The 16,992-nt window shown below is 41.0% G+C and overlaps 1 protein-coding gene across 1 annotated transcript in view; it reads left to right on the top strand.

Annotated features, from left to right (window-relative positions):
* The window catches only part of mgat3b (beta-1,4-mannosyl-glycoprotein 4-beta-N-acetylglucosaminyltransferase b), a 53,580-nt gene extending 45,532 nt beyond the window's left edge, over window positions 1-8,048 (top strand). The window contains exon 4 of the mRNA XM_058403864.1: window positions 122-8,048. Within this exon, the coding sequence (XP_058259847.1) occupies window positions 122-1,558 (1,437 nt within the window). The 3' untranslated portion in view covers window positions 1,559-8,048. The remainder of the gene's footprint in view (window positions 1-121) is intronic.
* The last annotated feature ends 8,944 nt before the right edge of the window (window positions 8,049-16,992 follow it).

Here is a 16,992-nt window from a genome sequence, read left to right on the forward strand (position 1 = left end):
CTCAAGATCTTCCACAGCAACCTGGTCAGGTGTCCACATAGTTTTGACCATAGAGTGTTATTTGTACTCAAGTTTTTGACCACTTCTTTACATTTTTATTGTCTTTGTGGAACGAGAGCAGAAGGAAGACAAGACGAACATGTGGCAACCCAGTAGTGCAGTGGGACAGCGAGTGGACCTTGTGAGATCAAATACTCCAAGTGTGGTATTGAAAAAGCAGAAAACCCAGCGTGCATCAACTCCAGACCCCATCATGTTTCTGGGTGATTTACACAAGCGGCACGTCATCCTTCAGGAGGACAACACCCCATACTTTGTCCGCACCAAAGCTGGCGCTCTGTGTTTTCGGCAAGGGACAGAGATAGTGCCCCCAAGAGATGATTCTGGGGCAGTCAAAGGTAAGCCTACAGTGGCTGGGGTCCTTCATAGGAACATATTGCAAGTTCCAGAGGACTCCAATGCTCGAGCAAAATTGGTGGAAGACTCAAGTCCCACCAGAGTGAAGCCCAAAAGGGGCAAGCGTCTTGTAAAATGTGTATGCCGTTCTGGTTGGCATGGTCCCTACTGTGGAGTGCCTACAATGGTGTACCACTCGAACCTGCCCACCAAAGAGAGACTGACCCCTCGTGAAAAGCCACGGCGCGTCATTAATGCCATCAACATCAACCATGAGTTTGACCTGCTCCACGCCCGCTTCCATGAGCTGGTTGACGCCGTTGACCTCTTCCTAGTATGCGAGTCCAACTTCACAGCATATGGAGAGAGGCGCCCGCTGAGCTTCCTGCATCTACTACTCAATGGCACTTATGACTACATGCGTCATAAGATCCTATATGTATTCCTGGACCACTTTCCTGACGGTGGCCGCCAGGATGGCTGGATTGCCGATGACTACCTGCGCACTTTCCTTACACGGAATGGCATGGGTCGAGTGCGGGGTGCACGGCCTGATGATGTTTTCCTCATCAATGATGCTGATGAGATCCCGGCCCGTGAGGGCATTCTTTTCCTCAAGCTGTTTGATGGCTGGACTGAGCCGTTTGCCATTCACATGCGCAAATCACTGTATGGCTTTTTCTGGAAACAGCTTGGCTCTCTTGAAGTGGTTTCAGGATGCACAGTGGGGATGCTCAAGGAGGTCTATGAAAATGACGGTATCCGCTTGCGCCGGCGCGAGTACTACACCATGCCTAATTTCCGCAAATATGAGAATGACACAGGACACATCCTGGTGCAGTGGTCAGTAGGAAGCCCCTTCCACTTTGCCGGGTGGCACTGCTCCTGGTGTTTCACGCCTGAGGGCATCCACTTCAAACTTGTGTCTGCCCAAAATGGTGACTTCCCTCGTTGGGGAGACTATGAGGACAAGCGGGACCTTAACTACATTCGTGAGCTTATCCGCACTGGGGGTTGGTTTGATGGCTCTGTGCAGGAATACCCTCCCACGGACCCTAAAGAGCACATGTATGCCCCCAAGTACATGTTGGACAATTATGAGAACTATCGCTACCTGCTGGACAACCCTTATGTTAAGCAGCCTGCTCTGAGTGGGGGGTAAGGAAGAGACAAGGTGGGGTTTAGATGTAGTTCATCTGGATAATAATGGAAAATATGTTCCAGTGGAAGTTATCAGGGGAGGAAGGGGAGGAACCAAACTCTGCCTACATCCGTTTTCCCCTTTCTTACTCATTGGATCAAACCCCAAAGGTTTATTACCACCATCCAGTCCCTGGCAGAGGAGGGTGGGACCAGCCATGGCAATGGATGAACATAAGTGATTTTTTGTTTGTTTGTTTGTTTCTATTGCTGTTTGCTAAGTGGATATGCAGAATCCATCAAGAGACTGTATCAGACCACTCCATAAATTAAGAATTTATTACACTCTAACCCCTTTGTGTGTGAGAGATAAAGAGAAAGAGTGTGTGTGTTTGTGATTGGCCTTCATGGTTCTTGGTGCACTCCTATCATTTGCTTGCAGTTTTGAAAAATGAAATCTAACTATACAGATTTATCTTATATATTTGAATCTTTTTTTTTTGCACACTAGGCTGATTTGTGGCAGTCAGTGGAGCGATTTCTGTATGAAAGAGAGAAACAGGAAACAGTTTGATTAGTTTCTGAATATGTGAAACATGGGGTTTAGTTAATGCAGCACTTTCGGGCCAAACATAGCTCTGACTGCTGAAACTCTTGGCCAGTGGTGTGAAGTGCACTCAGAGGGTTCAGTTATGGAGAACCAAAAATGGCTTGGATGTTGGTGATGGTCATGCATGCGGGATAGAAGAGGAAAGGAAAAAAGAAAGAAGTTTGGAGCAGGGAGTAAAGGGTAGGTAGAAATGGAGAAGAGGGCAAGAGTAGGTTTGTCCGTTCCCTTGCCTACATAGAACCCAATACATTATGGATGGTGGTAATGTGCAGCACAGCAGGAGACCATTACAGTTGAAGAGCAGGCCACAGAGGAGAAGAGAATAGTCCCTCCTTTCTTTCTATCCTTCTCTCCCAGCTTGTCTTTCTGTCATATGGCAGATTTTGGCATTTTGAAATGTTTGCCAGGGGAAAGGCGATGAAAATCGCAATTTTCAGTTATGTCAACAAATCCATTTGCGTTTGTAAGATCTTTTTACAGCAGAATATGGAATGTTATGGAATGGTATTAGAGTTACACTTAATCCGAATTTTCATGTCCCTTTCTTACAAAAAAGCGCAAAAAGCAAGACAACCTAGAATGGGAATGAGAGCAGAAACTTAACGAGTTCCACTCCATACTAAGAATATGATTAAATTTACTGGGAAATGAACGCATTTAGAAGGCCAGTGATAAATTCCTGCAATAGTTGCTGTAGGCAATGGAAAAGTCAAGGCAGCTAAGTGAAAGAAATTCTCACACACTTTGTAATATAGAAAAAATTCTCAATGGATGTGTGTTCAACACAACATTTTTCATTATAAACAGAACTTATGGGACAGCAGGGCTAGCAGGTTTCATATGAAGTGAAATTTCTGTAAGGTATATCAAGTCATGGATCCGAGCTGCTGGCAGCAAAATCTGCAAAAAAAAAAAAAATTATAATTATACGGATAAAGTCGATGGGAACATTGCTATCTGGACACATCCAAATTATTTTTCATATTATCTTATCTCAAGCAGCAGTGTGTGTTGTCATTGTGAAAGTGTGAAAAGCGGGGTAGTAAACCAGCAGTGATGGGAAGGAGGGGAGAGCAAGAGGGAGAGTGTGAGCGAGATCAGCAAAATCCCAGCATTCAAATGAGGTCACAAAGTCCTCAGCATGGGGCGTCCACATCCCCTGTGTATATGTGTGTGTGTGTGTGTGTGTGTGAGAAAGAGAGAGAGGCCGAGTCCATGCTGCAGCAAAACCACTCATGAGTGCCAAACGAAGGGAGGAAGAGAAGCCAAGCAAAGAAGCGACACATCATCTATGCATTTTTGCGCGTTTGCTTTTAACTAAATAACCATGTTTCCTGTTCCACTGTGCATCCTCCTTCCTGTCAAAACTTCTCGCTGCATCTGACCCACACACACACAAACACAAACACACACATTTCCCTCCCGTGTTCCTCTTCCTTGCCAGCTTTTGAGTTGGCTGCCAAAAATAACCTCGGCTTAATGACAGTGGGATTTTTCACCCCCTCCTTCTCCACCCCCTGCAAGAGCTGTTTATGTTGTATGGTTTGTATCCTCCACTGTCTTCGCACCAGAGGATGATGAGGGTTTGATGGGCATTGTGCTCTACCGGGCACACTAAGTTCTCCCCTGCCGCATCAGGCTGGGCTGTTTCCATGGTGACATGACATCCTGCCTGCAAAGTGAACACTATTCAGAACAACAGGGCTACGTTTGCATACCTGAATGAAACTTCGATCTGAGTGAAAGGGCTGTGATCATTTGTTTAATAACCTGTTAAACAGATGAATAAATTGCAGTGTACACTTAGGAATCCAAATGATTATCATGGATCCAAAATCCAATTGAATCAGCATAGTGGAGGTGCAATTTGCTGATAAATTTGGCGGCTACTGAGGATTGGTCTTGTGTGGAAAGCCAAGCAAAGCCACAGTTTTTAAGCAGAACATCCCTGATGATGAAATCTTTTATCCTTTAAGTAATTTGGCTACTTTTTGAAGAGAACACTTAACACACTTAGCTGCCGTTATGATAACGTTGTCGGTAAATTCCATACCTTACATACGCATACATTTTGTCTGGATTATATATTTGAAGTCTACTCGTAAAGATAGATTGGGATTTGAATACTAAAGGTCTTCAGTAATCCTTTTAAAATCAGTAAAACCCCTCAGTACAGCTTCATTTTATTTCATTTATTTTTTTTTTTACTATTGATCGGTGACCTTTCACGTTTCTGGGACATGATTATGAATTTCTATTCATGAATGTGTTTTTTAAGGTATTAAACCCATTCAATTCAAGTGACAAGAAAAATCTATTTTTATGAGCTGTTTTTACAACGAAACTGCCGCTTTTAGAATTAAGGACTCGAAAAGCCTGTTGATGATCAGTTGTGTCTCATCTCCATTTTTAAATCCATGGCTTCACGGTCCAGACTTTTGTTTGAATTCTGGAATCGGATTGAATTCTTTCTGCTTGCCTTAAATCTGTACGTGTTGTGAAACCGAGCCCGAGTGACTCGGAGAGGAGGAGAGTTTAGGGTGTGTGTTTGCAAACCTGCTCTCTTAAATAACTGACCGAAATCTGAAGAAGGATGCTCTGGATGCCGGTGTTCTGCTGTCATCTTTGCTTTCTCCGTGTCGCTGACGTAGTTTCTAACTCCCCCAAGTGTGCACTTGCTCCGAGCGCTGAGCCAGAACAGCAAGAGGATTAAGAGGAAGCACTTTAATAGCGTCGCCCTCTAAGCTGCTACGTTCGGGACAAAGCTCCGCTGTGCCCTGTCACATCTGCAATGCAGCAGTGCTGTGTTTACAACCGGGATCCTGAATCCTAACATGCGTTACAGATGCACACGCACAGCTGGAAATGCGCTCGCTTTGGTGACACGTCAGCCAAGTGAGTCACGGTAACATAAGTTTAAAATACTCCTATGCTTCTGGGCTGTTCTTCATTCTGAAAGAACGAATCCCCTGTGGACTTCTCTCACCCGGTTCCGCCTAAACACTTGCTGATTTATGCCGCTTTCCTATCCCTCCAAACCGCCATCATCTTAACAGGTTACTTAATGCTAGCCAGCTTGCTAGTGAACCTGGTTACTAGTTTTTACTTCAGAGCTAGCTTGATAGTGCTACTAGTTTTAATCAAAGTTTAGCCTAAAGTTAGCCAGCCTTCAAAATCAGCATTTGGGTTAAATTACAAAATACAATTAGCTAGCTTGAAAGCGAAATAAGTTATGTGGTATAATAGTGAGCATAGCGTCAACTAGTTTGCTAGCAAAACTGGCTCCTGGACTTACTTCAGAAACACAAAAATAATACAATATAATTAGCTTTAACGTTATCAAGAGTTTAAAATGGTTTTCCTGCTTGTTTTGGCTTCTTCTTGACCATCCATTTAAACGTGCAAGTTGAGAATATGCGAATGATGAGACGGAGTCTGTTTTAAGGGCTCTCTTTTTCTTGAGATGTTTCCAGCATTTCGACATCCAGCATTTCCATGGAAGTAACTGATCAGCCTTCAAGTCACTCCAGAATACTTGGGGGGGGGCCCTAGACAATTTCCTGTTCTGTAGATATGTTCAAATTAAAATAGAAGATCTACTCTTGTTGAGACCGGGACATGAAAATCACTCGGGCAAAATCAGGACGTGAGACGCTTGACCCTGGCTACCTGATACAGGGAGAGAGAAGATAAGTGTAAGAATTGCACTGCAGGAAGTCTTTGCCAGCGTAATATAAACTTGCACAGCCAACCGAAATCAGAAATATGATTCTGGGTTCTGTAGGAGAAAGGGGGAGGGTAGGAAAGCCTTGATGTTTTCAGTTTGGAATGTTGGCTACGAGAAGGGAACTGCTTCATTTTAGCTGTTGACAAAAATGCAGCAACATGATGAATGTATAAGTTGTTGAGACTGGAGTGGTGGTGGTGTGTATGTAGCTTCTAACAAAAAAAATACACAACACACTGAATGTATACGATGTTGACACTGAAGTTGCGGTGTGTGTTTTCTTGTGGGGTTTTTTTTTTTGTACAAACCCACAAGTTTATTCTTAAACTTGTCATAACCATGCCCCCTTGCCACTGTTTTTAAATCCAGCATTAGGGATTCTCGTTTCTGATTGGTCGGTATTTGTTTTGCAGTTTCTATGAGCACGCTTATAAATGTGTTTTATGTAATTTGTACGTTTTCTGACAAAAGAATGATTTTGGAGGGTTCATCGGTAACCTGATAAGCTGCATTTTATTGTCTTAAAAAGAGAGACAGTTTCTAGCTGTTGTAACCTGTAACAAGTGCAAATCTCTTTCATTGACAAAATGATCTATAAACAGGTATACATTTTGTTGTGGTGATCTTTAATAAATACAGATTTGTAGAGGAATTTGTAGAGGAAATTAAACACTTCAGGACTTGTTGTTATAAGAATGTAAAGACTACTGTGAAGCTCAGTTTTACCCGACTAGTGCTCTAGAGAAGGAACTAAAAAAGGTTCCTGGAACTATGGCGTCATACGACAATTGGTGTTTGGGGGGATAAAAATTCCAAAGTCGCTGTATCTCAGCTTCCTGTGGTGAAATTTTACCCCAAATTTCTGAATTCTGGTAAACGTTCCTGTGGCGAAAATGTTATAAAAAAAATTCCTGTGGTGAAAATCTTCTGAAAATGTTGGTAAACTGAGAAGGTTCCATTCGGCTTAGACAAGTTACCCATGTTCCTTAATTCCTGTAGAGACTCCTGTGGTGAAAATCTTCTAGAAAATTCTGGTATCCCTGTAAAGGTTCCTGGGATTTTAAAAGCTTCCCAAGTTCCTGAATTTTTCTAAAGGTTCCTGTGGGGAAAGTCGTCCAGAAAATGCTGGTATCCCTGAAAAGGCTCCTGGGATTTTAAAAGCTTCCCAAGTTCCCGATTTCCTCTAAAGGTTCCTGCGTTAAAAACGTGGCCAAAGTTTCTGACATTCTCTAAAGGCTCTTGTGCTGAATATGTTCCCAAAGTGCTTGTATCCCTGAAAGGCTTCCTGGGATAGAAAGGTTCCTTAGTTCCTGAAATGTTCCCTGTGGTAAAAACGCGCCTATACAGAGAGATGGAGGGAGAGAAAGAAGGAGAGATGGAATGCTGGCTTGTTCAATGAAAACTGCTCCTCAAAGGCTACGAATCAAAACACGGCATCCGTTTTAATGGCCTTATAAATGATCCAATTATCTGACGCCTTATAATAGGTGAGCGCAGATTAGCTCAAATTGCTTTGATGCTTTTTTTTTCCCTTTTTTTTTGTCATCCATCCTGAGTGTGTTTGGCGTTGGAGAGGGGAGGAGTGTTCAGTGGAAAACAGAAAAGCCTGGAAAGCCAGCGGCGTTAGAGGAAATCTATTTGGGCTGCTAGAGAGTGGATGGTTCCTGAGAGGCAGAGATTATTTCTCTTTACATCATTAAAGTGCCACATTTTATTCGACTTTATACATCTTATACAGGCTTGTGAGTTAAGACGGAGTCCCGGAAGGCTTTGGTTTGTTTGTTGAACGTGACATGAACGAGGGATAGCTTGCTGATGTTGGCTGCTGCCCAAACCTGTGGCTGTTCTTACTAATCATTCTAGAAATTTCTCTTCTATGGGAGTTGCACTAAGGATCTCTATCTCTCTCTAAGTCTCTCTCTCTCTCTCTCTCTCTCTCTCTCTCTCTCTCTGTCTCTCTCAGCTACAGAACATCCTTGTCTTGTTGGGTTTTGTTTGCTATTCACTGTCAGTTGTAATGATTTATGAGCCGGTTGTTGTACTCGTCCTCGTCGCTGTTTACATGAATTAGTTATTTTTTAAAAAGTTAGTTATATTACAAAGTTATTCCTGGTTGTGTTTATTGAAATTAAAATGGAAAATAAAAAAAGAGAGCAGAGAGCTATAAAACCTTTATCACCAGTCACCTTTTTTTTTTTTTTTTTTAAATGTTCTGAAGCACTGTCTATCCATCTTTGACTTGTTCCTGTCCTGTCTGTTCTTCCTGTTGATGTAAAATCGACATTTTGAACTGATATTACTGAAACGTATCTGATATGCACTTGTCTTCTTTTTTTATTTTTTTTTTTAAATACATTTCTTTCTTTTTCTTTTTCTTTTTTTTTTTTTTTTTACCTGTGAATTTTAACCCATCTATCAGGGATTTCTGCCTGTCCATATGGCGCAGCTTTCTGGTTGTTGTTGGTTTTTTTTTTTTTTCTTTTGTTATAGGATGTGAAAGCATGGCACAGTTGGATCCTGGGTAAAAACAACAGCCAATCAAAATCATATTTTAACACAGAGCAGCGGTGAGGAGAGAAAGTGTGTGTGTGTGTGTGTGTGTCTTTGAGAGGGTGTGTGTCCCATATGTTGTGTCAGAGTAGATCAAAAGCCGTATTGATGATTTTGCACCCAGCGACAGATGGACACACACACACACACACACACACACAGGATTCTCATCTCAAACCATTACCTGATGCACAGCATGGAGTGTGTGTGTGTGTGTGTGTGTGTGTGTGCTTGGTTAACCTGTCTGACTCACCACACACTCTTTCACACTTGACTTCTCTCCACTGAACCACCATTAGTCCGGTCATTAGTCGAGGATACAGGTCTAATCATGTACTGTGTATAATGTGTATAATGTATATTATCAACTCACTCACTATAGAAGTCCAAAAAGGCCATCTATTTCATTTCGTATCGTTTTCATCTCTTCAGTCCCTGTTATTTCCAGATCAGATATCATCCTCTGGATCATTGTTTATTTATGAGAACACGATTTGATCAGTTGTAATTTATCTGAATCATTAAAAGGAAAAATGTTGCAGGGAAAGATAAAGATTTGTAAATTCTTTGGCGTTGAGTCGTGGAATTAAGTAATTCTGCCGAATAATTTTTTTTTGTTTAAGCGGGACAGAAGAAATGACTTATAATGATGGATGGCCTCTGTGGATTTGACTAACTCACATCTGTATTTATTTATTTTCTTTTTTTCTTTTTTTTTCTGCAGTGAATCATCAGGTTTAAATGTGAATCTGATGTTATCAGTGAAAAAAAAACATTTTTTATATATATATATATATATATATATTCAGTGATTTATATCTGCGGCAGCTTTGTCTTATTTATATATATATATATATATATATATATATATATATATATATATATATATATATATATATATATATATATATATATATATATATATATATATATAAATATAATTTTTTTTTTATTTTTTTTTTTATTTTTTTTTTTGCTTTGACAAACCAAACACGCTTTCCTGTACATTCTTATCAGATTGGAGCAGTTTTGTCATTGTTATGTTATTATGTATTTTTATGTTCTTTGCTATTGATAAGCCTCAAAACATGACTGTGTGTCCTCGGAGTGGATCGCAATCGTGTCGCTCGATGCCAGATTGTAGCCACTAGAGGGCATGAGACGCTTCAGCTGAATCTTTTCAACCAACAGTCCCACCATCTGTCTCGCTGCAGCATCCCAAAGTGAGTGATGAGGCACACGGTGATCCCTGCTGACCCTTGGAGTCTAATACAAAAAACCTTTAATATCTATAAAAACTTTAGTACATCCGGGTTGCCAGATTTCAGCAAAAGCCTCCCTGTGAGTTCTGTGGTTCTTTCTTTTCTGTGAGTTTCCTCGCATTGCTACAGAGCCTACAGGAGGCCAAGAGCACTCTTTGTCATGTTTCTTTTCTTTTTTTTTTTTTTTGCCTCGTTCTCTTGTCTTCTCTCTTTTTTTTTTTTTCTTTCAACAGGATGTGGTTAAGAAAAAAAAAACCACTCAGTGTAATTGTGTATGTTTTTCAGTGGCTTGGCATCTCCTCTCTTCTCCTTTCGTGTTCACATTTCTGCATTTCTTTCTGCATTTGTGTCCCATTCAGGGTTCAAACCACTTCACTAAAATATCTTTCTCAGCAGAGTGAGAGAAAAAAAAAAACAAAGCTGATGTATTTACACAAAAGAGCGCAGACATTTATAAGACGAATTGACTTTTTTTTTTTTTTTTTTTTTTCCCTCCTCTGTGGGTAAAGAGTGTACATTTATGAATTAATAAGAAAGACCTTTTGTTCTGTATATGAATGGCTCTATGTTAACCTGAACAGAAAAATAATGAACTCTATGACAAAGAAACTATAATAAATTAATTTTAAAATTGTGTCATGGCTGTGACTTGGGAATTCTTTCTAAAGAATCAGTGTGATCCTAATAAAAAATCTTGCATGAATTCTACGACGGACTTTGAGATAAAACACACGTTCTCCATGCCAGATTACATGTTTGAAGATCCTCTTACGGTAGACCTGTGACCAAGAAAATGATTACGTTCTGCTTATGACATCGTAAGTGTCATCCACCAATGTGAACAAGGATATTTTTGTATAATCCTAATGCTGCGTTCACACATGCGATGATTTTAAACCGCTATACTATAAAGTTGCCAGTTGGTGTTCCTACTACTGGTTGCCATGGTAATTACATCTATCAGTTTTATCAGAAACATTCTGAAGGGGGAAATGGCGCATATATATATATATATATATATATATATATATATATATATATATATATATATATATATATATATATATATATATATATAATATTATATATACCTCATTTGACATGAGATGAAAGCGACGCAGTGTGTGCTTTTTATCATAGATCGCATCCACTCTACTGTCCTCATTCTCATTGGTTCATGTCACGAGTCTGGACACACCCACATCTAGTCGCTGAGGCTGATTGCAGCTCTCATCGAAAAAAAGAATGCTCTCTGGTTGCTTTTTCACTTCCGAGTATGTTTCTGTTTGTTTTGAACGTAGCATAAGCCTCCTGATTGTTGCTGAGATTTTAATCCAAAATTGTTGGTATGTCGGTTGTGTCATATGATTGAATCTCACCTTCTTATAATGTGTGTTTGTTTTGTTATCCAGCTCAGTGGTTAATGTGTTGGCTTACTGATCGGAAGGTTGCGAGTTCAAATCCCAGGACCACCAGGCTGCCTCTTCTGAGACCTTGAGTAAGACCCTTGACTGTAGAAATGAGCTAAATTAAGTCACTCTGCATAAGGGGGTCCATCAAACGCACGAAATGTAAACGTAGAAGTCTGTCATTTATACATTACAGCACAGTGAAATTCTTTTCTTTGCATATCCCAGCTTGTTAGGAAGCTGAGGTCAGAGCACAGGATCCGAGTTAAGAGCCTTTGTTTAAGGCCCAAGCAGAGGCAAATTGGCAGTGCTGGGGCTTTAAACTGCAAGCTTTCGATTAATAACCCAGATCTTTGTCATGTTGTTGAGCCACGACTGCCCTAGTCTGTGAAATGAAGATATTTTTTCTGGCTCACAACTGAAGCCTTGTCTAAACAGGTGTGTCTTTGACATTTTGTGCAGTTATGAACTGTAGCATTGTGGGTTCTAGGATAATAAGAGATGATTTGGCAACTAGGGTGTAGTTTCTGTAAATTGCACCAAAATCGGACAGGTTTAGTTTAGTTTTTTTTTTTTTTGCATGCATGGCAAGACTGCAGAAGTATCCTATATCCTGAAATATCAAAAACCAAAAAAAAAAACAAACAAAAAAAGTCCTTCAGGTTCCCACAATTTTATCACTCCGAGGTGTCAATGATTTTATGTCCTTTCCGATGTTAAATCCCTGTACAGACATAATGATGTTAAATTGTAGTGACAGAGAAATAAAAGGGCCACAGTTCTGTCTTCCCGGCTAATTTGTGCTTGATCTCTTGCCAGGGAATAAATCAGGGAATAAATCCAGTCTATTTCCAGCCGACTTTGTAGTAAATAAGTTGGGGAAACGCTAGAGAGGGTAAGGCACGGCTTTCTTGGTTCTTGTTTGTGTAGCAAATCGTCTGGTTCTGGTAAGGTCAGATACGGGTGGAGCTCCACCGCAGCACAGTGACCACAAAGCCTCTGCTATGCCATTTGGAAATAGTGTCCATTTCTTTTTAGAGTCAAAACAACTTCGGATCATATACCAGTACACCAAGAGCATCTGGTTTGTGTATCAGGAAAAAAAAAATCCAGCCTTTTTCCTGTCTTTGTTTCGACATTCTTTGTTTTTACAACTTCTTTTAAGTAACATTTGAACGTCTTAAAAGTTTGCTCTGGCCTCTGTCCAGGCTGAAACTTTCCTTTCCCAAGTATCGAGTCACTATGGATTACCCAGAAGCTACAGGGACATTGAGGCCCTTTTCCTGATGTTAATTATCCCACAGCTAGATCGAGTTTCTTACTCTCTCACTCTCTCTCTCCACAAGTCCATATCTCTTTCTCTTATTTGTCTCCTGACTTTTCTTCGTCCATTTGTTGTCCAGCCGGCCTTAGTGTTTTCGCTTTAGCTTAACAAGTACTGAAAAGAGACGTGCTTTTCCGACTTCCTCGCGCTCCTTTGATCTTTCTAACGCTGCGTCCCCAAATGCAAGCCTACTCGTGATCCTATTAATGAGAGACACTGCGCTGCATGTGTCTGAAATTATGCCTGTAAATATTCAACACACTTGTGGGCAATTTTTGTGAGAAAATGTAACCAGATTCACTTCATTTACTTGAACATTCTCTATAGCACTGTGATTTCTAATTCTTAAAAAAAAAACCCTATTGCATCTTTAAGGGATGTTGGGCATGTAATAATTCAGTTAAACAATATACCTACATGATCTGCAATATCATGTAAATAAATCTGGATCGTTTCTCCATTATAGGTTATTCAGTTACATTTTTCTGGCCCAGAAATGAGCTCTGCCCCTATATATATATATATATATATATATATATATAATATATATATATATATAGGTTGAGGCTGAACAGTTCTTTTTCAGCAAGGGGGCAGAGCTCATTATATATATATATGTCATATACACTATATTGCCAAAAGTATTCGCTCACCTGCCTTGACTCGTATATGAACTTAAGTGACATCCCATTCCTAATCCATAGGGTTCAATATGACGTCGGTCCACCCTTTGCAGCTATGACAGCTTCAACTCTTCTGGGAAGGCTGTCCACAAGGTTTAGGAGTATGTTTATGGGAATTTTTGACCATTCTTCCAGAAGCACATTTGTGAGGTCACACACTGATGTTGGACGAGAAGGCCTGGCTCTCAGTCTCCGCTATAATTCATCCCAAAGGTGTTCTATCGGGTTGAGGTCAGGACTCTGTGCAGGCCAGTCAAGTTCCTCCACACCAGACTCTGTCATCCATGTCTTTATGGACCTTGCTTTGTGCACTGGTGCACAGTCATGTTGGAAGAGGAAGGGGCCAGCTCCAAACTGTTCCCACAAAGTTGGGAGCATGGAATTGTCCAAAATGTCTTGGTATGCTGAAGCATTCAGAGTTCCTTTCACTGGAACTAAGGGGCCAAGCCCAGCTCCTGAAAAACAACCCCACACCATAATCCCCCCTCCACCAAACTTTACACTTGGCACAATCCAGTCAGACAAGTACCGTTCTCCTGGCAACCGCCAAACCCAGACTCGTCCATCAGACTGCCAGATGGAGAAGTGCGATTCGTCACTCCAGAGAACGCGTCTCCACTGCTCTAGAGTCCAGTGGCGGCGTGCTTTACACCACTGCATCCGACGCTTTGCATTGCACTTGGTGATGTATGGCTTGGATGCAGCTGCTCGGCCATGGAAACCCATTCCATGAAGCTCTCTGCACACTGTTCTTGAGCTAATCTGAAGGCCACATGAAGTTTGGAGGTCTGTAGCGATTGACTCTGCAGAAAGTTGGCGACCTCTTCGCACTATGCGCCTCAGCATCCGCTGACCCTGCTCCGTCAGTTTACGTGGCCTACCACTTCGTGGCTGAGTTGCTGTCGTTCCCAAACACTTCCACGTTCTTATAATACAGCTGACAGTATATATATATAGTGTGTATGTATATATATATATATATACACTATATATTGCCAAAAGTATTCGCTCACCCATCCAAATAATCAGAATCAGGTGTTCCAATCACTTCCATGGCCACAGGTGTATAAAATCAAGCACCTAGGCATGCAGACTGTTTTTACAAACATTTGTGAAAGAATGGGTCGCTCTCAGGAGCTCAGTGAATTCCAGCGTGGAACTGTGATAGGATGCCACCTGTGCAACAAATCCAGTCGTGAAATTTCCTCACTCCTAAATATTCCACAGTCAACTGTCAGCTGTATTATAAGAACGTGGAAGTGTTTGGGAACGACAGCAACTCAGCCACGAAGTGGTAGGCCACGTAAACTGACGGAGCGGGGTCAGCGGATGCTGAGGCGCATAGTGCGAAGAGGTCGCCAACTTTCTGCAGAGTCAATCGCTACAGACCTCCAAACTTCATGTGGCCTTCAGATTAGATCAAGAACAGTGCGCAGAGAGCTTCATGGAATGGGTTTCCATGGCCGAGCAGCTGCATCCAAGCCATACATCACCAAGTGCAATGCAAAGCGTCGGATGCAGTGGTGTAAAGCACGCCGCCACTGGACTCTAGAGCAGTGGAGACGCGTTCTCTGGAGTGACGAATCGCGCTTCTCCATCTGGCAATCTGATGGACGAGTCTGGGTTTGGCGGTTGCCAGGAGAACGGTACTTGTCTGACTGCATTGTGCCAAGTGTAAAGTTTGGTGGAGGGGGGATTATGGTGTGGGGTTGTTTTTCAGGAGCTGGGCTTGGCCCCTTAGTTCCAGTGAAAGGAACTCTGAATGCTTCAGCATACCAAGACATTTTGGACAATTCCATGCTCCCAACTTTGTGGGAACAGTTTGGAGCTGGCCCCTTCCTCTTCCAACATGACTGTGCACCAGTGCATAAAGCAAGGTCCATAAAGACATGGATGACAGAGTCTGGTGTGGATGAACTTGACTGGCCTGCACAGAGTCCTGACCTCAACCTGATAGAACACCTTTGGGATGAATTAGAGCGGAGACTGAGAGCCAGGCCTTCTCGTCCAACATCATTGTGTGACCTCACAAATGCGCTTCTGGAAGAATGATCAAAAATTCCCATAAACACACTCCTAAACCTTGTAGACAGCCTTCCCAGAAGAGTTGAAGCTGTTATAGCTGCAAAGGGTGGACCGACGTCATATTGAACCCTATGGATTAGGAATGGGATGTCACTTAAGTTCATATGCGAGTCAAGGCAGGTGAGCGAATACTTTTGGCAATATAGTGTATATATAAAATATTTAAAATTGTCAGTGTTTTGCAACCTAAAATTATAGTTTTATAGGCTTTTTTTTTTTTTTAATTAGCTCCACCCCCTGTTGGAAAAGAACTGTTTAATATTAAAACATTTTAATATTGTCAATGTTTTGCATTTTACCTCAGAACAGACAGGACTAAAATTACAGCTGTTTTGTTTTTGTTTGTTTGTTTGTGCTTATTTTTATCAGTTAGCTCTGCCCCTGCTGTAAAAGAATTGCTCAGCCATGTTATTATATTATATTATATTATATTATATTATATTATATTATATTATATTATATTATATTATATTATATTATATTATATTATATTATATTATATTATATTATATTATATTATATTATATTATATTATTCTGAGTGCACAGACACAAACTCTGAACAACACTGCAGTCTTTTAAACAATGAGGATTGGGAAGACATGAAAATTCCATTTGGAAAATTTGTAGAATGTATTATGACGTCATAAAATATAAGAGCCAATCACCATCCTTTATGCAAATGCAGGCCATGCAAACAAACAAATCTAGCAAGGTTATGGGTGAGTAATTAGGTTTCAGACTTTCCAGTTAACGTAGTCGTGGATTTCTGGATTTCTTGATAAACATTTGCTGGCTTCTGATACTTTCCTCTGATGCATTCTTCTTATGAGATTTTCCAGCAACATCGAGGCATTGTTATTCAATTATTGGGGAAAAAATGGAAAGCGTTCTCAGGCTCCTCCTTGAGAGCAGGTTATTTCCAACCATAACATCTGATTCAGTCCGAGCTTCTCAGTGTCGAAAGCAGTCGTGTTAAATTATGCTGGGAAATAAAATTCCGCCGGACATCAGGACATGCTCAGAGAGCAGATTTAGGCACCGTTGCTTTAGTCGTGCAAGCAAAGGCGGTCAGATCAGATAACTGCAGCATATTTTCTGCTCGTCTGTGTATGTGTCCTGATAGACTATCTGTGCTAGGAAGGGGCTAGAGAATGATATTACACTCTCCCAGCTCTATCTGATTGTGTAACAGCAGTTCATAAAGAGGCTAAAACAAAGCCAAGACTCTGCTGACAGCTGGCTAGAAACAATATTGCCAAAAAAAAGAGACAGAGAGAGAGAGAGAATGAGAGAGTGCGCTCCAGTGGATCCTTTAGTGTAATGAATAAAGGCTGGGACAGGATAAGGATGAACAATGAAGATGGGAAGAGAAGAGGTGGGGAAGGGAGGAAAGGAGAGGACGTGTGGATTAATTACACGGGGACGGATAAGAGCAGAGGAGAGAATGTGCAGAATAAATACAGATGAGAGGAAGATAGTAGATGATCTGCAGATTAGTTACAGGGGAGGGGAAGGGGAGAAGAGAAAAGAGGAGACGAGGCGTAGGTTAATTACAGGGGAAGGGAGAAGGATGGAGAGGAGATGAGGTACAGATTCATTCCAGGGGAGAAGAGAGGAGATTAATTACAGAAGAAGAAGGAAAAAAAAGGGAGTGTGGAAAATATTTAAAATTGTCTGGAATGGTCCATGCTCTTATATCATGTAAACATATTAAATAAACACTGATTAAATGATGAAAAATTTACCTACATCATTTTTTAAATCCATTTATAGCTACATTCCATGTTTGCTGAAAAAAAATAAA

The sequence above is a fragment of the Hemibagrus wyckioides genome, linkage group LG11 (genome assembly GCF_019097595.1).
Source record: "Hemibagrus wyckioides isolate EC202008001 linkage group LG11, SWU_Hwy_1.0, whole genome shotgun sequence".
In the NCBI taxonomy this organism is placed as follows: domain Eukaryota; kingdom Metazoa; phylum Chordata; class Actinopteri; order Siluriformes; family Bagridae; genus Hemibagrus; species Hemibagrus wyckioides.